Below are 27334 nucleotides of genomic sequence, written 5' to 3' on the forward strand. Positions count from 1 at the left end.
AAATACTCATCATAAACGTTGACAAAATACATAACAATTATTTTAAGAATTATAGATACAGAACTCCTTTATGCAATCGCTGTGTCAGATTTTAAAATAGCTTTTCAGCGAAAGCACATTTTCCAATATTCTGAGTACATAGCTCGCCATCACGGCAAGCTATTTTGACACCCGCCAAGTTCGGGGCAAACTAAACTCAGAATTAGTATTAGAAATATTGTATTACCTTTGCTGATCTTCGTCAGAATGCACTCCCAGGACTGCTACTTCCACAATAAATGTTTTTTTTGTTCCAAATATTCCATATTTATGTCCAAATACCTCCGTTTTGTTCGTGCATTCAGGTCACTATCCAAAGGGTAATGCGCAAGTGCATTTCGAGACACAAAAAGTCAAAATGTTCCTTTACCGTACTTAGAAGCATGTCAAACGCTTTTAAAATCAATTTTAATGGTATTTTTCTCGTAAAATAGCGATAATATTCCAACCGGACAATAGTGTATTCATTCAAGGAGGAAAAGAAAAAACAGCATGCTCGCGGGAACGCGCATATCCAATCTCTTTGTCCCCAGGCAGACCACTGAGAAACTGAGCTACATACTCTGCCCAGAGACAGGAGAAGGCTCAATCTGCTTTCTGAAGGCTTTTGACAGCCAATGGAAGCCTTAGAAAGTGCAATGTAACCCCACAGATACTGTAGTTTCGATAGAGAATTAAAAGAAGAACTACAATTCTCAAACATTCCACTTCCTGCTTGGAATTTTCTCAGGTTTTTGCCTGCCATATGAGTTCTGTTATACTCACAGACACCATTCAAACAGTTTTAGAAACTTCAGAGTGTTTTCTATCCAAATCTACTAATAATATGCATATTCTCATTTCTGGGCAAGAGTAGTAACCAGTTTAAATCGGGTATTTTCATCCGGCGAAAATACTGCCCCCTATCCTAAACAGGTTTTAAAAGAGACGCGACCCCAGTCATTCAGTGTTTTTGTTCTGTATGGACGTGACCCAGTTGTTACTTTGAAATGTTCCATTGCCATACTGGCTGACAACATTCTTATACCATGCTTGCTAGCTAGTCAACTACAGCTAACTTACAGTCACGTCAAAAAGTGCAGCCAGTATAACATTATCTGCATTTGCATAAGCTGTTTTATAGAGACATTTATTTGGATACATCCATAACAATGAGCTAATGAGGCGTGATTTCACCTGGCATAGAAAATTTGCTCACTCGTCAGGACACTGTTGTTCAGACGAGCTAGCCAACAACAAAGCTAACACAATCACTTCAAACTAAAGCTGGAAAGCTGCACTTTGTTTCGTTTTACCTTTTTTCAATTTACATTTCTTTGTATACTGTATATCCATAAAAATTATGCTATCTGATTCCTGATTTCGACTGGTTGAGAAATGCTGCCTGCCTGTCTGTCTCGTCCCGACTCCCGATACGTTCATTACTATGGGACAGCTGGAGATCAAATTTGAATATTGAAATAATGTTGCAAAGTCGGAAAGACAGACAGCAAGGTTTATACAAATCTCCGCTGTTGAAAACTAAATGTTCATCTAAAAGTGATGGGAGATAATATCTAGATGCTTTTTATAGTGTAGATCAAGTTTATAGATTGCTTGACTGATGAGACAGTGGATTGCGCAGTCAGATAGAACAAAGTAAATAGGCATTTTAACGTCATAGATTTAGCCGGTGGTAACTTGTGGATAGACACCGGCAGGAATGCGGTTTTAATCAAACAGTATTCAGGATTAGACCCACTTGTTGTATAAATGATGTTAGGTGTGTATTACATGTTGTTCAGTGTGTTAGGTGTGTAGGCAGCAGCAGGCAGCAGGTGTGTTCAATGAGGTTAGACATGCTAGGTGTGTATAATGGTGTGTGTTGTCCAGCCCGTCCCATACGAGCCTTGTCGCGGGCGTCCGGACTCACAGCCTGCACGGCCTCGTCTCCCCCCAGAATGCGGAAGCCAAACCCAGTCTTCTCCCTCAACAGGTGAACTTCCACCTCCTGGTACTCTGGACCTGATAGGAGGAGAGAAAGAGAGAGTGGGAGGGAGGCACAGGGAGAAAGGGAGGGGATGAGGAAGGAGAGGGAAGGGAGAGAAAGGGAGAGAACGATAGGGAGAGGAGTAGAAAAAATAAGGATAAAAAGAGGTGAGAGAGGAGGGGATACAGATAGTGAGGAAGAAAGAATTTGAATGCAGAGAATTCCCCCACAAACACAGACTACAGTGGCCAAGAGAGGAGAGAATGCAGCACTGATTTGTAATCTATCAGGATTGAGAGATCAATATCCTTCATAGACTGAATAACAAAAAAGACAGACCGGTACAAATTCTACTGATTGCATAGTCAGTATTCACACTTAGTGTGTTAAGCATTATCTGAATATGCCATACCTAAATAATACTCCATAATGTTATGAAGCTATGCTGATTTAGTTGTTGGTTTTGGTTGCTGTGGATTTAACTTCTGCCACTACTGGACAAAACAGACATTACGTTGCCACATCTTCTCAGTTAAGGAAAAGACTCCACCTCCTATAAGCCACCAGTGCAGAACCAAGAAGCGGAAGTGTGGTACTCGTTCAGGGGTGAAGTTTCCCCAAGGTACAGATTTAAGATCAGCTTCCCCTCCCCAATCATAATTTCCCGCCGTTAGTGGGGAAAATCCAAAACTTACCCAAGGTCAGTGTCTAGTGGCAACTTTATCTTACACCATGTACCAATACTCACGTCTACTCTCGTAGATGGCCCTGGACTTCTCATAGAGGTCATATGGGTCAGGTTTGTTGAGGTCGAAGCCCTCCGTGGAGTCGGGGACCGAGGTGCGATGCTGTGGCTGGGTAGAGAAGGGTGTGCCTGGGGGAAGCATTGGGGCAGACAAGCAAGTCTGGGGACTACCATGGGGGTCCCACTGCTCTGGTATCTGAAGGCACAGCAGCAGAGACAGATAGGGATGGGATGGGATAAAGGAGAGAGATTTACAGTTGAAGTAGGAAGTTTACATACAACTTAGCCAAAGACATTTAAACTCAGTTTTTCACAATTCCTGACATTTAATCCTAATAAAAATTCCCTGTCTTAGGTCAGTTAGGATCACCACTTTATTTGAATGTGAAATGTCAGAATAATAGTAGAGCGAATTATTTATTTCAGCTTTTATTTCTTTCATCACATTCCCAGTGGGTCAGAAGTTTACATACACTAAATTAGTATTTGGTAGCATTGCCTTTAAATTGGTTAACTTGGGTCAAATGTTTTGGGTAGCCTTCCACAAGGTTCCCACAACAAGTTGGGTGCATTTTGGCTCATTCCTCCTGACAGCTGGTGTAACTGAGTCAGGTTTGTAAGCCTCCTTGCTCGCACAAGCTTTTTCAGTTCTGCCCACAAAGTTTTTATGGGATTGAGGTCAGGGCTTTGTGATGGCCACTCCAATACCTTGACTTTGTTGTCCTTAAGCCATTTTGCCACAACATTGGAAGTATGCTTGAGGTCATTGTCTATTTGGAAGACCCATTTACAACCAAGCTTTAACTTCCTGACTGATGTCTTGAGATGTTGCTTCAATATATCCACGTAATTTTTCATCCTCATGATGCCATCTATTTTGTGAAGTTCACCAGTCCCTCCTGCAGCAAAGCACCCCCACAACATGATGCTGCCACCCCCGTGCTTCACGGTTGGGATGGTGTTCTTTGGCTTGCAAGCCTCCCCCTTTTTCCTCCAAACCAGATGGGATGCTTTATCGCTGCAGAATGCTGTGGTAGCATTTGTGACTGCACTTGAAGAAACTTTCTCAGTTCTTGACACTTTCCGTATTGATTGACCTTCATGTCTTAAAGTAATGATGCACTGTCTTTTCACTTTGCTTAGTTGAGCTCTTCTTGCCATAATATGGACATGATCTTTTCCCAAATAGGGCTATCTTCTGTATACCACCCCTACCTTGTCACAACACAACTTATTGGCTCAAACGCATTAAGAAGGAAAGAAATTCCGCAAATTAACTTTTAACAAGGCACCTGTTGATTGAAATGCATTACAAGTGACTACCTCACGAAGCTGGTTGAGAGAATGGCAAAAGTGTGCAAAGCTGTCAAGGCATAGGGTGGCTACTTTGAAGAATCTCAAATATATTTTGATTTGTTTAACACTTTTTTGCATTGCCTAGTATTGTGGGGTATGCGACATGGATCAACTTTGAGCACTTTTGTCTCTTGAATGTTTTGGCATTCAGGTCCAAAAAGTCACTTTCTGAGCACTTCTACAATGGACAAATATGTATAGGAGGTTTCGTTCAAATCATATGGGTGCTGCCAAAAAGGGATTGAATTCAAATGGATTTACCCTATACATTTTAGCCAGTAGTTCTTAAAGTGGTGCTCACGAGCCAGAAGTGGTCCCTGACAATGATGTACTAAGTCACATATGTGCACAATGTCATTGCTCTCTCTTTCGCTCTGCTGTGTCTGCACCTTGCTAGCTGTCACTCAAATGACAAGGGGCTGAAGCTCATTGGTTAGAACTTGAATTGCTAGGGGGCTGGCCCACGTGGTGGAAAATGTAAGGAAAATGGTGCCGCACAGCTAGGGATTTTGTGGCTAATAGAGGTAGCTAAGACAGTAATTCTGCTCATAGATTATGCATGTATGAACTATACATTGACAGCATGAAGCAGGAGGTTGAAAAAATACTAAGCAGTCGCCAAAGCTCCTGAGCATAATTGTTTTCAAAGCCGAAACCACCACTATAAAGATGTGCCTAATTGAAGCAAAAATAACACGAGCCCATCCTCTTTTCAGAGAATTACTGTACAAATAAACATAATAGGCTACCACCAATGTGTATGATTGACTCTAAGCAGGTCAAGAAAGACTGGTTAAATCAGCAGTGAAGCAAAAGCAAAAACATCTCCCAGGCTGCTCAATTAAGTCCCAGAGACAGACAAACCCGCACACACACACGCATACGCACACTCACTGATTAAATGTTACTGTGTCACCCTTCTCCCTCTGCAAACAAATAAATATACACTCACAAATAGTTGTGTTTTACCTGTTTGGAGGTCTTCCATGGAGAGAGGTGACCTGCAGAGAAACAAACACATTTTAGTCCTGAGAGCAGACACAGGAAAATAACTGTAGATGGGCTATCTTATAACACAGACCACAATTTTGGGGGGAGAAAGATAGTACAAGAGGGAATAGGCTAATGCCAGTGCAATGTAAGAACTGGAATACAGAAGAATACAATAATTAACTATCACAGATTCTATTTGAATCCATACATCGTAGGCTATTACACATAACATGAGAGCAGAGGGACACCATTCTACCTAAAAACCAGTGTAACTGGTTATCCTCAGTAACTGTGTGAATGACAAAACCAACTTCTGTTTTATCAACATTAGACTGTGAAAACGACCCTTCATTACCCAGAGATAACATTCGCAGTTTACTGCATTTCCTATTCCTCTTGTTTTGGCATTGTTTGTGTAACTTGCCCCTAAATGAGTTTGCTGGTTGCGTTTGTTCTCAACATAATTGCATCATTAGCTGTAGGCTGGAGGGAGCAGATCCTTTTTTTTAATCCCTAATAACTCCTAGCTGGGCTCGGAAGAGCTGTACATCACAGGGTAAACACAGGAAACCTAGTGTAGCCCAGTCGCTACATCACAACAACCGATAGAGATGAACAAGAGAGCTCATCTCCTATCTTTGCAATGGCTGCTTATGAGACAGCATGCACAGCGCCATTGAGGGATAGCTGTACTTTCTTCTTCTTATCCTACATGAGTATATTGGCAGTCTGTAAATTAACTGAAAAGGTGCATACCACCATCTACTGTGCACAAGTGTGTATTGTCTGAACAGGGATAAAGCCAAGGTTGATGATTTACTGCCACCTGTAGTGCTGCAATGTTTTCTCAGGAGTATAATGCATTGGCTGAACTGAATGTAATTCTGTGATCCTTCCTTAACCCATAGGAAGCCCAACATAGTTGGCTACTTCAAAATGGTGAAAGCCCTCCATAGCAATGCCCATGCTAAAGCAGGCTTCGGGCCAAGTGTGCCCTCTATCCAACTCTATGGGTACATCACATACAGGAAGGCTAACATAGCCTAGCCGCTATCACAACAACCTCACTAACACAGGCCCCCTGTGACTCCAACACATCAAAGACATGCACACTGAGCGTACAGAGAAAGGGAGAGACCCAATATATTATACTGTCAGCTAACATGCAATTACGGTAGAAGCGCTGTCTCCTTAATTGTTCACAAAGCAGCAACTTCATATAACAGAAGTTGTACTGTAACTAGCAAAGCAGCTATAGCAGCATCTGAAGAATCATGTGGAACTATCTGCGTTTATTCCGCTTCAGTGCTCCTCTGAAGGACCCTGGATAACAGGGTTTTGGTGGGCAGCAGGAGAGGGGGAGCGAGTGTTTCATGAGAAATGTTAGCAGCATGCCATTGAGAAGTGGTTATTTGTCCTGTGCTTTGTCAGTGAGAGAACAGTGGGAGAACTATAGTTGAAGGTCAGCCAGCTAAAAAACAGTCAATGAATATATACACAGGGGTACAGGGCTTTAAAAAGGCACAATCTTGGATATTTGATGCTGTTCAATGGTTAGGCTATTTCAATTCATAATATTTCCGGGGCTGGCATTGAGCTGGAAAACTAATTACGGAGAGCGGCTGTAAGATTCTAACAGAACAGTCAGACGGAATGTGGGTAGGAACTTGAGAGCCAATCGACCTATATGGAATCAAATTAAGTGTTTAGTCATGGTCTGGTTCACAAATGGCACAATATTCCCTATACTGTTTAGTGCACTACCTTTGACCAGGACCCACAGGGCTCTGTTCTAACGTTCTATCATGTGCAAGTAAATCAACGACTTTAATTGGCTGATGTGCATTTTGAGATGGAGAAACTGTTCGAATTTAAACTTTTTCTAATGTTAACAAGTACGGTCCCTGAAATAACATTCTAATTTAGATTCTTACTAGAATTGGATTGTCTGATTTAAGAACATTGGGTGCCAACTGAACCAGTATTTGGGTATATTCATCTTACCATTATATAGCTCTACAAGCGTTAGAATGTCAAAATGCATTCGTTACTCAGCAAATATGCCTGCCCTGCCTGCAACTATTTACATTTACTGCCGTTACGGCCGGTATGTAATTCCAAAAAAGGTCTAAATAAACATTTACAAGCAACAAAAAATGTTTTCATGTATTGTTTTTGAACGCCAAATCATGGACCTAGCCAACATGGCGCTCATTATAATTCTAAATCTGAAACCGAACTCAGTATTGTGATCTCCCGGCACCTTAGCATGCGTGTTAGAGGGTAGTACTTCTAAACAATGCTAATGAATAGCTGCAGTCAGTATTTGTCCCTGAACCATTTACAGCCCCCCATTAAAAATTCGTAAACATGTTTCACTATGGTTGTCACATCAATATCTCTGTGCTACAATCACCAATCTTTTCATCAAACCCCTCTTTCGATAGGTTACAATGTCTGCATTAATGATATATGATTGGTTTAGAGATTAAGGAGCGGGATTTAGGCCTTCTCTAAAAAAAAATAAAAAAATAAAAATGCTAATTTGACAATGCTGCCACAGGGAGGCGCCAGCCCCCCAAACAAATCTGACAATTTAGGACCAATTTTGGAAGCTCTATCATTCAGATTTGGTCAGCAATATCAAGATAAACTGTATATAATTTGTTTTTATGTTGGTAATGATAATATGTACATTTTATTGTATTTTTTTCAGATTGATAAAATGAGCCTGTGAAATTTGACGCCTGGTGAGCTAACTACCAAAACCAGTAGACTCGAAAAATAGAATCAGCTTGAAAGTGAATTGACAATTTCTATCTGAGGTAAAAGTTTATATCTGATCAATGACATAGATATTTTAAAGTACATGAAAAGCTTTATGAAGTGAATCAGAGATTTAAAAAAAAATCCTCAGATAATTTAACTATATAGGTAGATTGTTATCTAGCCACATTGTTGGGTGACTGGCCTGCTTGATTTAGCTCTTGTCTTGTCTTTATGTTAAAAGAGTGTTTGAGGGGACAAAAAGTTATTTTATAATCATAATGCATCTTGTCTTCCAAATCTTATTGTCCACCAGAATGCTTTAGTATTGTCATACATGTGAGTATCGAAGACACCGTGAAAGACAGTCTTGATTTATATATACATCAAAATCAATACTTCATCAGACCCTATATTTCTTTGGTTCTGTAGCAGTTCAATAAAATATGTTCTAAACTCTGTTCATCACGACAATTAGGCATAGGACAACATTTTACTAACAAAACAGGTCCACTTTACTACAGCATGCACTAGTAAACATTGTACAGAAATCAACCATGCATAGTAGATTATTTTATACATTCTTTACTTTCTGCAGGGGTGATGTTGCAGTATGTAACTTCACCACCATACATTTAATCAGATATCAGTTTATAAATAGTTTCGTTCAAGTCACTGTTCCAGTTAATATTCAAGTTTATAAAATTGTCAGTGAAGTTGCCATAGCCCAAACTGTGATGAGGTACGTTTTTTTCTTGATTTCCTACGTAATTTTCCCAACCTCTGCATGTCAACCAACCAAAGCACATTTCTAGCTATGGCACTAGCAAAACATTTTTACTTCACACCCACGTTCACTGCAGCAAGGTCTCCTAATTCTTTCTTTGTTACCTCCCTATTTGAACCCCATATTAACTAAACACATGCCTTATTGATCCTTAGGATGCATTCATCAGTCGGGGGATAAAAGGCACATTAACAGGTATTTGTTCTACATTTGTAACTAGTGCTCTTGTCAGACCATTTCCTAACCACCTCATGAACTAAAGCTTGTTTTCGATCCCAGTATTTCTTAGTCCAATTAGTTCTACGTATATAGATCCCGAGCAATTACATTTAGACTTTCAATTATATAGGTTTAAAGGTTTAGAAAGCTCTTCTCACAGAATCCAAAATGATCATTTAGAAAATGTAATTCTTCTTGCGAATGAATAAAGACTTATGTCATCGGCATAAGCAGAGATAACTACACGACTATTTCCAACAGATACACCTTTTATCCTATCATCTTTTACAATTATTTTTAACAAGTGGCTGATGGCCAGCACATAGAGTGCTGCGCTAAGAGGACAAGCCTGCTTTACGCCTCTCTCAACAATGAAGGCTTCGGTCAGTGATCTGTTTATACTCACTTGTACAGTTAATTTTTCAAACAATAATTTAAATTTTTTAATAAAACCATCTGGGAAACAATGCCATTTAAGAAATGCCCATACAGTTGAAGTCAGAAGTTTACATATACTTAGATTGGAGTCATTAAAACTCGTTTTTCAACCACTCCACACATTTCTTGTTAATAACAAACTATAGTTTTGGCAAGTCGGTTAGGACATCTACTTTGTGATCTACATCTACAAGTAATTTTTCCAACAATTGTTTACAGAGAGATTATTTCACTTATAATTCACTGTATCACAATTCCAGTGGGTCAGAAGTTTACATACACTACGTTGACTGTGCCTTTAAACAGCTTGGAAAATTCCATTAAATTATGTCATGGCTTTAGAAGCTTCTGATAGGCTAATTGACTTCAATTGAGTCAATTGGATGTGTCACTGTGGATGTATTTCAAGGCCTACCTTCAAACTCTGTGCCTCTTTGCTTGATATCATGGGAAAATCAAAAGAAATCAGCCAAGACATCAGAAAAAAAATTGTAGACCTCCACAAGTCTGGTTCATCCTTGGGAGCAATTTCCAAATGCCTGAATGTACCATGTTCATCTGTACAAACAATAGTACGCAAGTATAAACACCATGGGACCACGCAGCCATCATACCGCTCAGGAAGGAGACTTGGTGCGAAAAGTGCAAATCAATCCCAGAACAACAGCAAAGGACCTTGTGAAGATGCTGGAGGAAACAGGTACAAAAGTATCGATATCCACAGTAAAACGAGTCCTATATCGACATAACCTGAAAAGTCGCTCAGCAAGGAAGGCACTGCTCCAAAACCGCTATAAAAAAAGCCAGACTACGGTTTGCAACTGCACATGGGGACAAAGATTGTACTTTTTGGAGAAATGTCCTCTGGTCTGATGAAACAAAAATATAACTGTTTGGCCATAATTACCATTGTTGTGTTTGGAGGAAAAAGGGGATGCTTGCAAGCCGAAGAACACCATCCCAACCGTGAAGCATGGGAGTGGCAGCATCATGTTGTGGGGGTGCTTTGCTGCAGGAGGGACTGGAACACTTCACAAAATAAATGGCATCATGAGGATGGAAAATTATGTGGATATATTGAAGCAACATCTCAAGACATCAGTCAGGAAGTTAAAGCTTGGTCGCAAATGGGTCTTCCAAACGGACAATGACCCCAAGCATACTTCCAAAGTTGTGGCAAAATGGCTTAAGGACAACAAAGTCAAAGTATTGGAGTGGCCATTACAAAGCCCTGACCTCAATCCCATAGAAAATTTGTGGGCAGAACTGAAAAAGCGTGTGTGAGCAAGGAGGCCTACAAACCTGAGTAAGTTACACCAGTTGTGAGGAGGAATGGGCCAAAATTCACCCAATTTTGGGAAGCTTGTGGAAGGCTACCCAAAATGTTTGACCCAAGTTAAACAATTTAAAGGCAATGTTACTAAATACTAATTGAGTGTATGTAAACTTCTGACTCACTGGGAATGTGATGAGAGAAATAAAAGCTGAAATAAATCACACTCTACTATTATTCTGACATTTCACATTCTTATAATTAAGTGGTGATCCTAACTGACCTAAAACAGGGTATATTCACTTGGATAAAATGTCAGGAATTGTGAAAAACTGAGTTTAAATGTATTTGACTGAGGTGTATTTAAACTTCTGACTTCAACTGTAAATACTACCTCTGAATATAATCAAAGCTTTCTTCTGGTCTAAGCCCAGTATAAAGAAACCGGACTCACACGTGGAGGATCATATTTCTCTTACTGTACAAAGGTTTTCCAAAATTAATCTCCCTTTAAAAGCACACGTTCTCAAGCAAGATGGCACCGACAGATAGGGCAGCCGTGCTTCTAGCTCCTAGGCAACTTTGCAGTATTTAGTTTTGTTCTGTGTTATTTCTTACATTATTAGCCCAGAATTGTTTTTGTGTTATTACATACAGCCGGGAAGAACTTTTGGATATCAGAGCGAATGTAACTCACAAGCATTACAACTAGGAATACAATTTTCCCGAATTGGATCCTTTGTTTGTACCCCCCAGGGCAATTGAACTGATTCCAGAAGCTGATTGAAGGGGAGTGCACCCTGCGCCTTGGTCTGTTCACTACGACGCTTGTGACAGAACCACCCACCATACGGGTAGTTTGGCTAGGTCACGGGGGAGCCCTGACCTAACTTCCCGGGCGTACAGGAGAGAGCCGTGCAGCAAACCGGAGCCAATAAAGGAGTCAAGCGCTGAGTTCGACGTGAGATTCCGGGAAATGGTACTGGCGGAGAGGGCACTGCGGAGCGGGCGTGCAGAGGGGCAAGAAATGCATTACGGGGTGATGCACACTCTCTTGCCCATCCGCACGCACAGTCCGGTGCGGTCGGTACGGGCTCCGCAGCGTTGCCAGGCGAGAGTTGGCTGGCAGCCAGGAAGAAGTGTGCCGGCTCAACGCATCTGGCCGCCAGTGCGTCTCATTGGCCCAGTTTATCCTACGCCTGCTCTATGCATGGCTGCCCTCATTCCCCAGCACAGCCCAGTTCGCCCTGTGCCAGCGCTCCGCCCGTGCCGGGCTACAGTGACCATCCAGCCAGGACGGGGTGTGCCAGCCCTGAGCTCCAGACCTCCGGTGCGCCTCCACGGCCCAGTGTGCCCTGTGCCTGTTCTGCGCACCCAGTCTCCTGAAGGTCTCCCCAGTCCGGGGACACCGGTCCCAGCTCCACGCAGGAGGCCTCCAGCGACGCTCCTCAGCCCGGAGCCTCCAGCGACGCTCCTCAGCCCGGGGCATCCAGCGACGCTCCTCAGCCCGGGGCCTCCAGCGACGCCCCTCAGCCCGGGGCCTCCAGCGACGCCCCTCAGCCCGGGGCCTCCAGCGACGCCCCTCAGCCCGGGGCCTCCAGCGACGCCCCTCAGCCCGGGGCCTCCAGCGACGCCCCTCAGCCCGGGGCCTCCAGCGACGCCTCTCAGCCCGGGGCCTCCAGCGACGCCCTCAGCCCGGGGCCTCCAGCGACGCCTCTCAGCCCGGGGCCTCCAGCGACGCCTCTCAGCCCGGGGCCTCCAGCGACGCCTCTCAGCCCGGGGCCTCCAGCGACGCCTCTCAGCCCGGGGCCTCCAGCGAGGGTCTGCAGCCCGGAGCCTTCGGTAACGGTCTGTAGCCCAGACTTCACTGATCCTCAACACTGGGCTTCACAAGGGTGCGTGCTCAGCTGCCTCCTGTATTCCCTGTTCACCCATGACTGCGTGGCCACGCACGCCTCCAACTCGATCATCAAGTTTGCGGACCACACAACAGTAGTAGGCCTGATTACCAACAACGATGAGACAGCCTACAGGGAGGAGGTGAGGGCCCTGGGAGTGTGGTGTGTCAATGTCAACAAAACAAAGGGGCTGATCGTGGACTTCAGGAAACAGCAGAGGGAGCACCCCCCTATCCACAACGATGGGACCACAGTGGAGAAGGTGGAAAGATTCAAGTTCCTCGGCGCGTACACGTCACTGACAAACTGAAATGGTCCACCCACACAGACAGTGTGGTGAAGAAGGCGCAACAGCACCTCTTCAACCTTAGGAGGCTGAAGAAATCTGGCTTGGCACCTAAAACTCATAAACTTTTCCAGATGCACAATTGAGAGCATCATGTTTTGTTGTAGTACCGCCTGGTACCGCAACTGCACCGTCCGCAACTGCAGGGCTCTTCAGAGGGCAGTGTGGTCTGCCCAACGCATTAAAGGGGGCACACTGCCTTCCATCCAGGACATCTAGAGAATCCAGTGTTACAGGAAAGCCAAGAAGATCCACAAGGACCACAGCAACCCGAGCCACTGCCTGTTCACCCCTCTACCATCCAGAAGGCGAGGTCAGTACAGGTGTATCAAAGCTGGGACCGAGAGACTGAAAAACAGCTGCCATCTCAAGGCCATCAGACTGTTAAATAATCACCCCTAGCCCCCGCCCAGTACCCTGCCCTGAACTTTGGTCACTGTCACTAGCAGTCTATCACCTGGATACTCTACCATGCACCAGGCTGCTGCCCTATGTACATAGGCCCCCAAGTGGTGCAGCAGTCTAAGGCACTGCATCTCAGTGCTAGAGGCGTCACTACAGACCCTGGTTTGATTCCAGGCTTTATCACAACCGGCCGTGATTGGGAGTCCCATATGGCGGCGCACAATTAGCCCAGCGCTGTCCGGGTTAGGGTTTGGCCGGGGTAGGCAGTAATTGTAAATAAGAATTTGTTCTTAACTGACTTGCCTAATTAAAGTTTAAATAAAAACACTGGTCACTTTAATATTGTTTACATACTGTTTTACCACTTCATATGTATGTACTGTATTCTAGGACTATCTTATTTAACTATTGCTATACATATACTATTGTTCAGATATACTACATATTCTATCCCTATACTGTCCATATTGTCTATATATCCCATAACATATACAATGAACAAAAATATAAACGCAACATACAAAGTGTTGGTCCCATGTTTCATGAGCTAAAATAAAAGATCCCAGACATTTCCATACGCACAAGAAGCTTATTTTTCTAGAATGTTTTGCACAACTTTGTTTACATTCCTGTAAGTGAGTATTTCTCCTTTGCCAAGATAATCCATCCACCCGACAGGTGTGGCATATCAATAAGCTGATTAAACAACATGATTAATACACAGGTGCACCTTGTGCTGGGGACAATAAAAGGCTTATTGATATGCCACACTGTCTGGTAGATGGATTATCTTGGCAAAGGAGAAATACTCACTAACAGGGCTGTAAACAAATTTGTGCACAACATTTGATAGAAATATGTTCTTTGTGCGTATGACATTTTTTGGAAATCTTATATTTCATCTCATGAAACATGGTGCGTTTATATTTTTGTTCAGTAATAGTTGTAGTAAAGTTCAGCTTCATTCCTCAGAGGGGAAATATGTTACTGCCAGGAGATACTGTATGTGCTTCAGTCATAAAAACATTCTCTCATATCTTTGGTCTCAGCTAGCTAGCCGGCCAGTATTTACCAAAGTGACTAGCCAACAAGCTAGCTACTTAAACTAAACCCATTAAATACACTCGCTGGAAATAAACACTTATCCTAACACCAAGACTTATATCAACATCCTTAGCTCGCCCATTCACTAAACATACTGTTAATATTTCAGTGTGTGATTCTCTATACTCTCATTCTATCTAGTGTACACGTGACAAACTCACTACTCACCACGCTTGTGCACACACACACACACACACACACACACACACACACACACACACACACACACACACACACACACACACACACACACACACACACGGTCTAGGTTCTACTGCATACTTTATGCTGTACCTGGCGTGACAATCTCTACCCTCCCCAACTGCCAACCTCCTACCCGATCCCCCTCCTCCAGTCTCTCCTCCCTCTCACCCACACACACAGATCTAAGTGCAGCAGCAGCAGAGTTATCCAGGTTTGTACAGGGTTGGTGGTAGCAAACTAGCTAGTCTCCCTCAGCATAAGGGTTGGCTAATGCTAATTTAACCCTTCTGCAATTTCTGCGCCCAGTGGAAATCAAATTAACATAATAAAAAAATCCCCATCAAAATACATCTGTTTGCATGGGCTGTGTCTCACAGAATCGTCTGAACTGTTTAGCCGCCAAACTCTACAACCCCCACAAGCATCACAGGACTCGTTTGAAGTTGGTACAGCCTCTTCTGCTAACTTCTGTCTGTAGCGTCCGAACAGCGCCCGAATATGACCCATCTGTGGAAATGTGAGTCTCTCACGAACACGTACATGTAGGTTGTCACAAGACTCGTCTGAAGGTCCCCAGTACCAGTTAAAAAAATGTATGGAAGTATATATGGAGATGGTTTAATGCCTAAAATAAGGGGTTAAATACATCTTAGATATAGGACAGACACTTCAGAACAAACTTCCTTTAGATGTTTTTGGGGTACTATCTGTTGTTCCATGTAGTGAGTTACTCAATGCGTTTCTATGGGCTAACAGCAGTAATGGCAAATTCAATGTTTATTTTTGTTGTTTTTTTTACCTTAAGGGGTCATACATTTCAAAATCTATTCCATATAGCTTAGTAGAACCCCCCCCTCCCACCTACTACGCCTGTCTTCCTCCCTTTCTATTTATTTTGACTTGAGCTATCGCTAGTAAAGTGCCACATTAAAACTTGGTCCGGCCCGAAGATATCGCTAGCAAACTTGCATCATTGTATCAACTAGCCTATTGTTTCCTGTGCCAGTAAGCTCAGGACAGACAGCTGTTTTTTGCGCAAGGGAAACGTTTTCAGGTATTTGATGACGTTTCCACTGGATATATGGGATCATCAGATCATTATATTTTGCTCTTTCACACAGAGGCTCTGTATGTGTGTCTTACAGTGTCAGTTATGTGTGAGTGTGTGGGTGGTCGGAGTCCAGTGTGTGTATAGTGTCAGTGCGAAATAGTTAGTGCAAAAAAGGGTAAATGCAGTTTGTTTGTGTGTGTGTGTGTGTGTGTGTGTGTGTGTGTGTGTGTGTGTGTGTGTGTGTGTGTGTGTGTGTGTGTGTGTGTGTGTGTGTGTGTGTGTGTGTGTGTGTGTGTGTGTGTGTGTGTGTGTGTGTGTGTGTGTGTGTGTGTGTGTGTGTGTGTGTGTGTGTGTCTACCAGCAGTGATTGAGTGTTATCTAGACCTGGGTGCAGAGGCTGTTGCATGTGTACCAGTAAAGGCTAGCTGCAATTTAAACACTATCATGTAATGAACTATGTAAACTAAACTGAACATAAATTAACTATATGCATTGAAACCTTTGGAGGAGAAAATATCAGAGCCAGCATAATATTGTTTAGGTTGTCACATAAGTGTGCGGTCCATTTTCCTATTCTTCTCTTTCCCTCTGTCACACCATGTCTAACAGGCAGCAGCTGTGCCATCACATCCATATCATACCAGAATCCTTTGGGCCTGGCCATTATGGAGCCAAACACCCCTCGGCTGTTTGTGTGTGTAATTGCCGCAGTAAATTAGCTCCATTCATTAAAATCACCCTTATATTTTTGTGACTACCTGGACCTACCATTTGGTTTTTAAGTATTGAAACCAAACCATTTGATTTGAATGAAAAGTGTTTTAATAAACAACGTGAAAAGGTGACTGTAATAAGCACTCATCATTTCAAATAGGCTACATGATTTATATATAAACACTTTAAATAGGTCAGGAGCCAGTCAGGTAGCCTAAGAAGGAACAAAAATTTATTATTTACGCTATATTATTTGCCTATTATTTCAAGGCTATAGCCGACAACTAAATAGTGAAGCATTTGCGAGTGCGAAACACTAGGCTGGCAGGAACATTTATTTTCTATAAATTGCGCATATAGGCTGTAACTTGCTTAGAATTAAATTCAAATGAAACGAAAAATGCCTTATTAGGCTCAGTGCCTTTCGCCAAACTTTCTAAAAGTGAATTCAGAGTGTGGCTTCAGGCTCATGCGATGGTGCCTGGAGAGCAGAGAATACCCACTGGGGAAACTAAACACCCTTTGGGACACTCTTGCCAGGCTGGGTAGGTATGCAGAGTTTTTTGTTTTTATATACAGTACCAGTCAAAAGTTTGGACACACCTACTCATTCAAGTGTTAAAAAAAACAACTATTTTCTACATTGTAGAATTGTAGAATAATAGTGAAGACATCAAAACTATGAAATAACACATATGGAATCATGTTGTAACCAAAAAAGTGTTAAACAAATCAAAATATATTTTAGATTCTTCAAAGTACCCACCCTTTGCCTTGATGACAGCTTTGCACCTTTGGAAAGGTCCCACAGTTGACAGTGCATATCAGAGCAAAAAACCAAGCCATGAGGTCGAAGGAATTGCCGTAGAGCTCTGAGACAGGATTGTGCCGAGGCATAATTATGGGGAAGGGTACCAAAAAATATCTGCAGCATTGAAGGTCCCCAAGAACACAGTGGCCTCCATCATTCTTAAATGGAAGAAGTTTGGAACCACCAAGAGACTTCCTAGAGCTGGCCGCCCAGCCAAACTGAGAAGGGCCTTGGGCCTTGGTCAAGTAGGTGAACAAGAATGCAATGGTCACTCTGACAGAGCTCCAGAATTCCACTGTGGAGATGGGAGAAACTTACAGAAGGACAACCATCTCCGCAGAACTCAACCAATCAGGTCTTTATGGTAGAGTGGCCAGACAGAATCCACTCCTCAGTAAAAGGCACATGCCTTTTGGTTCTAGACTTGGCGCTCTGGTACTGCACGACAAGCGGTACCGGAGTGCCAAGTCTAGGACCAAAAGGCTCCTCAACAGCTTCTACCCCCAAGCCATAAGACTGCTGAACAATTCATAAAATGGCCACCGGACAATTTACATTGACCCCCCCCTCCCTTTTACACACTGCTGCTACTCACTGGTTGTTTGTTACCTATGCAAAGTCACTTCGCCCCCACCTACATGTACAGGTTACCTCAACTAGCCTGTACCCCCACACACTGACCTAGTACCGGTGCCCTCTGTATATAGCCTTGTTATTGTTATTCTTATTGTGTTACTTTTTATTATAACTTTTTATTTTAGTCTACTTGGTAAATATTTTCTTCTTCTTGGACTGCACTGTTGGTTAAGGGATTGTAAGTAAGCATTTCACGGTAAAGTCTACACTTGTTGTATTCGGCGCATATGACAAAGTTTGATTTGATTTTCTGGTCTGATGAAACCCAGATGGAACTCTATGGCCTGAATGCTAAGCATCACGTCTGGAAGAAAAACCTGGCACCATCCCTACGGTGAAGCATGGTGGTGGCAGCATTATGCTGTGGGGATCTTTTTCAGGGGCAGGGCCTGGGAGGCTAGCTAGGATCGAGAGAAAGATGAACGGAGCAAAGTACAGAGAGATCCTTGATGAAAACCTGCTCCAGAGTGCTCAGGACCTCAGACTGGGGGGGAAGGTTCACCTTCCAACAAGACAACGACCCTAAGCACACAGCCAAGACAATGCAGGAGTGGCTTTGGGACAAGTTTCTGATTGTCCTTGAGTGGCCCAGCCAGAGCCCGGACTTGAACCCGATCGAACATCTCTGGAGAGACCTGAAAATAGCTGTGCAGCGATGCTCCGTATCTAACCTGACAGAGCTTGAGAGGATCTGTGCCAAGCTTGTAGCATCATACCCAAGAAGAGTCGAGTCTGAAATTGCTGACAAAACGATTTCATCCATTTTAATTTGGGTATGTCATTTTAGGCGAAGATTTGAAAAAGGGTCAGATCCTTTTAAGAATAAGGCTGTAACATAACAAAATGTGGAAAAAGTCAAGGGGTCTGAATACTTTCCAAATGCACTGTATGTATTAATGTGTGTGTGTGTCCTCAAGTCTGCATGTGTGTGTATGCATGTGTGCCTATGTGTATGTGTGTGTGAGTTGTTCTATGGGTCGGCTGGTACAGGCAGCCTAAGGTAATTAGCAACGCCCTTGGGCCAAAGATGGTGGTGTATTTCATTCTTCCACTCATTTCAGAAGCACAAAGGGACATACATCGTAAAGGATAGTGATAGAGTGTGGTCAAGTGCAAACACAGCCGATTCTGCACCACACAACAACCTTGATGACTAGGGTCCGATTCTCCTGATAGAATCCTTCCTGTCTGTACCCCTCTTTGTATCCATCAATCTCCCCTCTCTAAATTCCAACTGTGCAATCATAAAAGTGAAAATACAAGAAGGAAAAAAAAGAGAGAAAGGGAGGGACAAATGCTCCCTATATGATGAAGCACCCAGTAGCTCTTAAATACTGTACTGTACATAGGTCTGTAGAAACAGGTCTGTTGTGGTATGTCTGTCAGTGAATGCTTAAAAAGACAACCTAAATAATTTGAGATCTTTCATCAATCTCCTCTTTGAACCACAAGTGTCTGCAGGTGGAACATACTGTACGTATAAGGATTGCAAAGGTGTATTATCATTGAGTGAAAATAAAAATCTAAAAAGAGAGAGAGAGAGACACATGCTGATAAACAGCGAGATAGATACCCTTTTGACACTTATGTGACAACCTGAACAATTATTATGCTGGCTCTGATATTTTCTCCTCGCATTGTTATTTCCAGCACTGTGTCCATTCTAGGATCTATTGTGGGTGCTTAACCAAGCCACCCTAGTACATTTTGGCTTGGCTCAGCTAAGCTCAGTAGTGTGAAAAGGGTAATCAAGTCAGAAAGAGGCTGTTCAAGAGACAGAGAGACTTACCTTCCCCTCCTCCTCTCTGTATGAGTAGCGTGGCCTCGGCTCCGACAGGACACTCTTTGAGCAGCTCCACCACACGGCCGTGTCCCGCCCCCGCCACGCCCTGCTGGTTCACCTCCAGGATCAGGTCTCCTTCATTCAGACCCACTCCGTCCTGCACAACCGGCTCCAACACCTGTACAACACGGAACATAGTCAGGTATGAGGACGGAAAAGTAGGGGTGACGACAGACAGAGGGACGGATGGACAAACGGACACAGACAGAGCAGTAGAATACACAATGCAAAATGTACAACATACAGAGAAGGTTAACACAAGAATAACACCCCACCTGTTTGACCCGCTGGCCCGTGGGGCTGTCGGCGATGGTGAACCCGAACCCCTCCGCCCTCTTCACCATAGTCACTGTCAGCAGCTCCACCCCCTGGATCACACCACCGGTGATCCCCGTCGCCCCTGACGACACCATGGAGACATTGTCGTCGCGAGGCGTCACGGCCGGAGCGGACCCGGGGTTGGTGGGTGGTAATGAGGACCCATCCAGGTGGGTGTCCCCAGGGTGGGGTGCCCCTGGCTGGGCTAGAGCCTGTGAAGGGAGCTGAGAGCTCAGGGAGAGGTACTCCAGGTAATGGTTGTAGCTGCTACGCCCGTTCACCACCATGGGGTGGTGTTCCATGCCAATGGGGGTCAGGGAGTTTCCGGCGGACGCCCCGCTGGGGTCCTCGGGGTCAAAAGGCAAGGGGTAGCCCCGGCAGAGGACCAGGGTGACACTTTCTCCAATGAGAACAGATTGGAAGAGTTTGACCACATCGGCGTGAGTGGTGCCCAGGCAGCAGATGTCATTGATGTAGACGATGACATCACCTAAAGGGGGAGGAGGCAGAGTTCTTGTTCATTAGGAATCAAACGGAAGAAGATGGTCTGAAACAGGTATAAAAACATACTGTACTGAACAAACACATTCAAATGTGTCTCAGCTAAGTCTATCATCGGAATCTCTAGCGAACTATAGAGTGTGTATAATTACTAAACACAGAAGAAGGCCGATGTCTCTAGAGCAGGGGTAGGCAACTAGATTCAGCTGGGGGACAATTTTTGTCAGAGCAGATGGTAATTTGTACACTGCAAATGTTATGTATTTATTTTGGATCCCCATTAGCTGCTGCCAAGGCACATTATAGCACTTACAAAGTATACCCAAAAAGAGATTGTATTTACCTTGATAACATTGAGACATGATCACGTCTCTCTTTTTATTTTTAGGAACACTTGGGAACAGATTTTCTTTGCTGAATTGGTGATTTTACAGTACATTTTTACCAAACACTAAAATCCCCCAAAAACATTAATATTTTGGGGGCCAAAGAAATACACTCGTGGGCTGGTTTCACCTGTTGCCGACCCCTGCCCTAGAGTGTCACAGAGGCCCATGATATCAGTATGGCAGCAGAGTTAGAATGAAGGCAAAGCTCTACATGGGTGTGTGTGTGAGTGTGTGGGGAAATACTACTTGAGTAAAAGTCTAAAAGTATTTGATTTTAAATATAATTAAGTATCAAAAGTAAATGTAATTGCTTAAATATACTTTAGTAGCAAAAGTAAAAGTATACATCATTTCAAATTCCTTATATTAATCAAACCAGATGGCACCATTTTCTAGTTTATTTTACTTACGAATAGCCAGGGGCACACTCCAACATCATTTACAAACCAAGCATGTGTGTTTAGTGAGTCCACCAGATCAGAGGCAGTACGCATGACCAGGGATAAGTGCATGAATTTGACAATCTTTCTGTCCTGCTAAGCATTCAAAATGTAACGAGTACTTTTGGGTGTCAGGGAAAATGTATGTAGTAAATAGTACATTACTTTCAATAGGAATGTAGTGTAAAGTAAAAGTTGTCAAAAATATAAGTACAGATACCCCCAAAAAACGACTTAAGTAGTACTTTAAATTATTTTACTTGACTACTTTACACCACTGTGTGTATGTGTGTGTGTGTGTGTGTGTGTGTGTGTGTGTGTGTGTGTGTGTGTGTGTGTGTGTGTGTGTGTGTGTGTGTGTGTGTGTGTGTGTGTGTGTGTGTGTGTGTGTGTGTCTGTGTGTGTGTGCAGCAGAGGCTCAGTGTGTCTCTGTGGACATGCCAGCCATCTGGAGTGTATTGGCACCAAGAGACAACCATCACACTGCCACTGTACTGCTATGCCAACCTGGTGATGGTTAACAAACACACACGCGTCCAGACACACACACACGTACACATACTCCCCTCCCACACAGCAACACCACAGCTCAAATAGGCCAGCAAATATCAGTCAGGGATGGTGTTTGTGAGTGTGTGTGTGTGTGTTTGTGTATGTTTGGCAACGTCAAAGAGAGGGAGACAGCAAGCAGAAGAGAGTGAAATCAGGACAGTGAGCGAGCAAGAGGGAGATAGAGGGCTCTATTTTAATGGTAAATGTTAGCGCACGTCCAGGGGTGTGTCAGAAATATTTGAGCAATTTTCACTGTGGGAATTATGAGCGCCATAGCTAGCGGTGGCGCGAAAGTACTGGGTTTTGATGGATAAATAAATTATAGACGTGATGAGGGCTTGGCCACTCATTGTCCAATCAACGCATTTCATGGCTTAAAACTGTATGCTGTTGTCTCAAGTTCTGTAGGTTATTGACGGTCTTTGGGTTGTCATCGACTCCAATTCACCTGGAGGCACGAAATATTCTCTTCCTAGTCCATAGTGGATTGATACAGTTTATCAAATAGCATAGGCTACAGTAACAAGTCAAAAAATGTAAAACTCCAGTGCTTGCTCAATATGTTTGGAGTGGTGACAGTCAACATTGTGGTAATTGGCTTCAAATATAGGCCTTTACGTATCGCACTTCTCCTCAAATAAAAAATACTAGGCTCCCATAAATGGTATTGTATGTGTGAGGCACGTTTTCAATAAGCAAGATCTAGCCTAGGCTGACCGTTATGTTATTGTATGCCTGAATAATTTGAATATGTTTGGAGGAGCACGTCTTTGGTAAATGCCGCACCACCCACCCACCCACACACCCACCCACATAGAGGAATGTGGCTTCATATATTTCATGATTTTGTAACAACTAAATTGTGTGTGTGTGGTTAGTTCCTAAAACACAGTACCTGTGTCCATCTTCTGATTCTGTGCAGCGGGGCCCTCGGGTATGACACTCTTGACCTGCAGGAACTCATCTGGTTCGTCCCCTCCAATGATCGTGAAGCCAAAGCCCATGTTACTCTTCTGGAGAGCCGTGGACAGAAAGGAGCCCTTCAGCTGGGTGGGGTCCCTCGTGAATTGGGGCTTCTCTGGAGAATTGTGTGTGTGGGGGGGGGGGTTAGAGTAGGCCAGTAATACAGTAGAATAATCAGTCCTAAAATATATATATGCAGTTGAAGTTTCCATACACTTATGTTGGAGTCATTAAAACTCTTTTTTCAACCACTCCACAAATTTCTTGTTAACAAACTATAGTTTTTGCAAGTCGGTTAGGACATCTACTTTGTGCATGGTACAAGTAATTTTTCCAACAATTGTTTACAGACAGATTATTTCACTTATAATTCACCGTATCGCAATTCCAGTGGGTCAGACGTTTACATACACTAAAATGACTGTGCCTTTAAACAGCTTGGAAAATTCCAGAAAATTATGACATGGCTTTAGAAGCTTCTGATAGGCTAATTGACAACATTTGAGTCAATTGGAGGTGTACCTGTGGATGTATTTCAAGGCCTACCTTCAAACTCAGTGCCTCTTTGCTTGACATAATGGGAAAATCTAAACAAATCAGCCAAGACCTCAGAAAAAGAATTGTAGACATCCACAAGTCTGGCTCATCCTTGGGAGCAATTTCCAAACTCCTGAATGTACCACATTCATCTGTACAAACAATAGTACGCAAGTGTAAACACCATGGGCCAACGCAGCCGTCATACTGCTCAGGAAGGAGACACATTCTGTCTCCTAGAGATGGATGTACGTTGGTGCGAAAGTGCAAATCAATCCCAGAACAACAGCAAAGGACCTTGTGAAGATGCTGGAGGAAACAGGTACAAAAGTATCTATATCCACAGTAAAACAAGTTCTATGTCGACATAACCTGAAAGGCCGCTCAGCAAGGAAGAAGCCACTGCTCCAAAACCGACATAAAAAAGCCAGACTACGGTTTGCAACTGCACATGGGGACGAAGATTGTACTTTTTGGAGAAATGTCCTCTGGTCTGATGAAACGAAAATAGAACTGTTTGGCCATAGTGACCATCATTATGTTTGGAGGAAAAAGGGGGACGCTTGCAAGCTGAAGAACACCATCCCAACCGTCAAGCACGGGGGTGGCAGCATCATGTTGTGGGGGTGCTTTGCTGCAGGAGGGACTGGTGCACTTCACAAAATAAATGGCATCATGAGGATGGAAAATTATGTGGATATATTGAAGCAACATCTCAAGACATCAGTCAGGAAGTTAAAACCTGTTTCGGAAAGGGGTTCCGCTTTTGGAACGTTTCGACAACATCCGGTGAAACTGCAGAGGGCGAAATTCAAAATAAATTATTACAAATATTTAACTTTCATACATTCACAAGTGCAATACACCAAATTAAAGCCTAACTTCTTGTTAATCTTGCCACCATGTCAGATCTCAAAAAGGCTTTACGGTGAAAGCAAACCATGCTATTATCTGAGGACAGCACCCCATCAAACAAACACAGTCAATCATATTTCATCCCGCCAGGCGCGACACAAAACTCAGAAATAACGATATAATTCATGCCTTACCTTTGAAGATCTTCCTCAGTTAGCACTCCAATATGTCCCATAAACATCATAAATGGTCCTTTTGTTCTATTAATTGCATCTTTATATCTCCAAAATGTCAATTTATTTGGCGTGTTTGATTTAAAAAAAAACACCGGTTCCAACTTGCGCAATATGACCACAAAATATCTAATAAGTTACCTGTAATCTTGATCCAAACATTTCAAACAAATTTCCTAATACAACTTTAAGTATTTTTTTACGTAAATAATCAATAAAATTTAAGACGGGATAAACTGCAATCAATAGCGGATAAAAACAAAGTGGAGCGAGCTTTCAAGTCGCGCCCCTAACAAACAGTACACTAGACTCGACCCTCGTTCTGAACTGCCCTACTTTTTTATTTCTCAAAGGAAAAACATCAACCAATTTCTAAAGACTGCTGACATCCAGTGGAAGCAATAGAAACTACAAGCAAGTGCCTTAGAAATCTAGATCCCCATAGAAAACCCATTGAAAAGAGAGTGACCTCAAAAAAAAAGTCCTGGATGGTTTGTCCTCGGGGTTTCGCCTGCCAAATAAGTTCTGTTATACTCACAAACACAATTTTAACAGTTTTAGAATTCTATCCAAATCTACTAATTATATGTATATCCTAGCTTCTGGGCCTGAGTAGCAGGCAGTTTACTTTGGGCACGCTTTTCATCCGGACGAGAAAATACCGCCCCCTATCCCAAACAAGTTAAAGCTTGGTCGTAAATGGGTTTTCCAAATTGACAATGACCCCAAGAATGCTTCCAAAGTTGTGGCAAAATGGCTTAAGGACAACAAAGTCAAGGTATTGGAGTGGTCATCACAAAGCCCTGACCTCAATCCCATAGAAAATTTGTTGACAGAACTGAAAAAGCATGTGCGAGCAAGGAGGCCTACAAACCTGACTAAGTTACACCAGCTCTGTCAGGAGGAATGGGACACAGTTCACCCAACTTATTGTGGGAAGCTTGTGGAAGTCTACCCGAAACATTTCACCCAAGTTAAACAATTTAATGGCAATGCTACCAAATACTAATTGAGTGTATGTAAACTTCTGACCCACTGGGAATGTGATGAGAGAAATAAAAGCTGAAATAAATCATTCTCTCTACTATTATTCTGACATTTAACATTCTTAAAATAAAGTGGCGATCCTAACTGACTTAAGACAGGGAATATTTACTAGGGTTAAATGTCAGGAATTGTGAAATACTGAGTTTAAATGTATTTGGCTAAGGTGTATGTAAACATCCGACTTCAACTGTATATGCATATATATATTTATTTTTTTTATGCGGTGAGGGAAGAGAGATATATCAGAAACCGTTAGGCAGGACCAGGAAGTAAAGCCCAGTCTCCGGCACAGGGATCATATGTGGACTAGAGTTTGCAGTGTTACCCACTCAGGCCAAACTCAGGCACAATAATAATCCCTCTTATAGTGAATACATCCATGCAGGACAACTTTATCACTATAAGCGGTTGATTGCTAATACAGCATTCAATATAAGTGGAGTGCACTGTACTGTCTGTATCTAATATTATATGCCATTTAGCAGATGATTTTATAGTATTTGTATGTGATTCTTGTGGAAATTTAACCCACATCCTTAGTATTGCCAGGGCTGGCACCAGAACGAACAGGCATTTGATTTGGCCAGTTTTTTACGGGACCTTCTGGGTGTTATAATAAAGACAATAGGCAGCTCGTGAGTTTCAAGTTTGGGGAAGCTTACAATTTTCCTACCATTTCTACCTATCTGCATGGCAGTTCTGATTATTTTTGTATTCGCATTTTCGTTAAACAGTTTCATTTCAATAATAACGTTTTTGTTTTTAAAAATTATTGTCACCTGGTTAATCATAAAAATATGAATTAAAATGATAAAAATCTCAAATTAAAATTAAACTAATGCCTTTGACATATGGACACATTGAGGGTGTTCTTTAATGGAAGCCTATCAAATATAATCCAGTTAGAATCAGGAATTTCCCAGGTCAGCTGTTTAGGCCCCTTGCTTTTTTTCAATTTTTACTAACGATATGCCACCTACTTTGAGTAAAGCTAGAGTTTCTATGTATGCGGATGACTCAACGGCATACACGTCAGCTACTACAGCGACTGAAATGACTGCAGCACTTAACAAAGAGCTGCAGTTAGTTTCAGAGTGGGTGGCAAAGAATAAGTTAGCCCTAAATATTTCTAAAACTAAAAGCATTGTATTTGGAACAAAACACTCACTAAATCCTAAACCTCAACTAAATCTTGTAATAAATAATGTGTAAATTGAGCACATTGAGATGACTAAACCGCTTGGAGTAACACTAGATTGTAAACTGTCATGGTCAAAACATATTGATGCAGTAGTAGCTAAGATGGGGCGAAGTTTGTCTGTAATAAAGCAATGCTAAGCCTTCTAAACAACACTATCAACAAGGCAGGACCTACAGGCCATAGTTTTGTCGCACCTTGACCACTGTTCAGTCTTGTGGTCAGGTGCCACAAAAAAGGACTTAGGAAAATTGTAATTGGCTCAGAACAGGGCATATGCATGTCAATCTCTCCTGGCTGAAAGTGGAGGAGAGATTGACTTGATCACTACTTTTATTTATGAGAGGTATTGACATGAATGCACTGAGCTGTCTGTCTAAACTACTGGCACACAGCTTGGACACCCATGCATACCCCACAAGCCATGCCACAAGAGGTCTCTTCACAGTCCCCAAGTCCAGAACAGACTAAGGGAGGCACACAGTACTACATAGAGCCATGACTACATGGAACTCTATTCCACATCAAGTAACTGACGCAAGCAGTAAATTAGATTTAACCTCTCTAGGGGGGTGTGGGACACTACCGTCCCACCTGGCCAACATCCAGTGAAATTGCAGAGCGCCAAATTCAAAAACAGAAATACTCATTATAAAAATTGATAAAACATACAAGTGTTATACATCAGTTTAAAGATTAACTTC

The 27334-nt window shown here is 42.7% G+C and overlaps 1 protein-coding gene across 10 annotated transcripts in view; it reads right to left on the reverse strand.

The window, feature by feature from the left end:
* The window catches only part of LOC106573044 (membrane-associated guanylate kinase, WW and PDZ domain-containing protein 2), a 314920-nt gene that overhangs the window by 50985 nt on the left and 236601 nt on the right, over positions 1 to 27334 (reverse strand). For 8 of the 10 annotated variants that reach the window (XM_045696840.1, XM_014147669.2, XM_045696841.1 and 5 more), the window contains 6 exons: positions 22693 to 22875; positions 19873 to 20405; positions 19544 to 19715; positions 5079 to 5110; positions 2757 to 2949; positions 1928 to 2043 (listed from right to left, as the gene is read on the reverse strand). In XM_045696840.1, the coding sequence (XP_045552796.1) occupies positions 1928 to 2043; positions 2757 to 2949; positions 5079 to 5110; positions 19544 to 19715; positions 19873 to 20405; positions 22693 to 22875 (1229 nt within the window). The remainder of the gene's footprint in view (positions 1 to 1927; positions 2044 to 2756; positions 2950 to 5078; positions 5111 to 19543; positions 19716 to 19872; positions 20406 to 22692; positions 22876 to 27334) is intronic. The other 2 variants (XM_014147683.2, XM_014147684.2) reach the window with 1 other exon arrangement.

This window comes from Salmo salar, chromosome ssa16 (genome assembly GCF_905237065.1).
Source record: "Salmo salar chromosome ssa16, Ssal_v3.1, whole genome shotgun sequence".
Classification (NCBI taxonomy): Eukaryota; Metazoa; Chordata; class Actinopteri; order Salmoniformes; family Salmonidae; genus Salmo; species Salmo salar.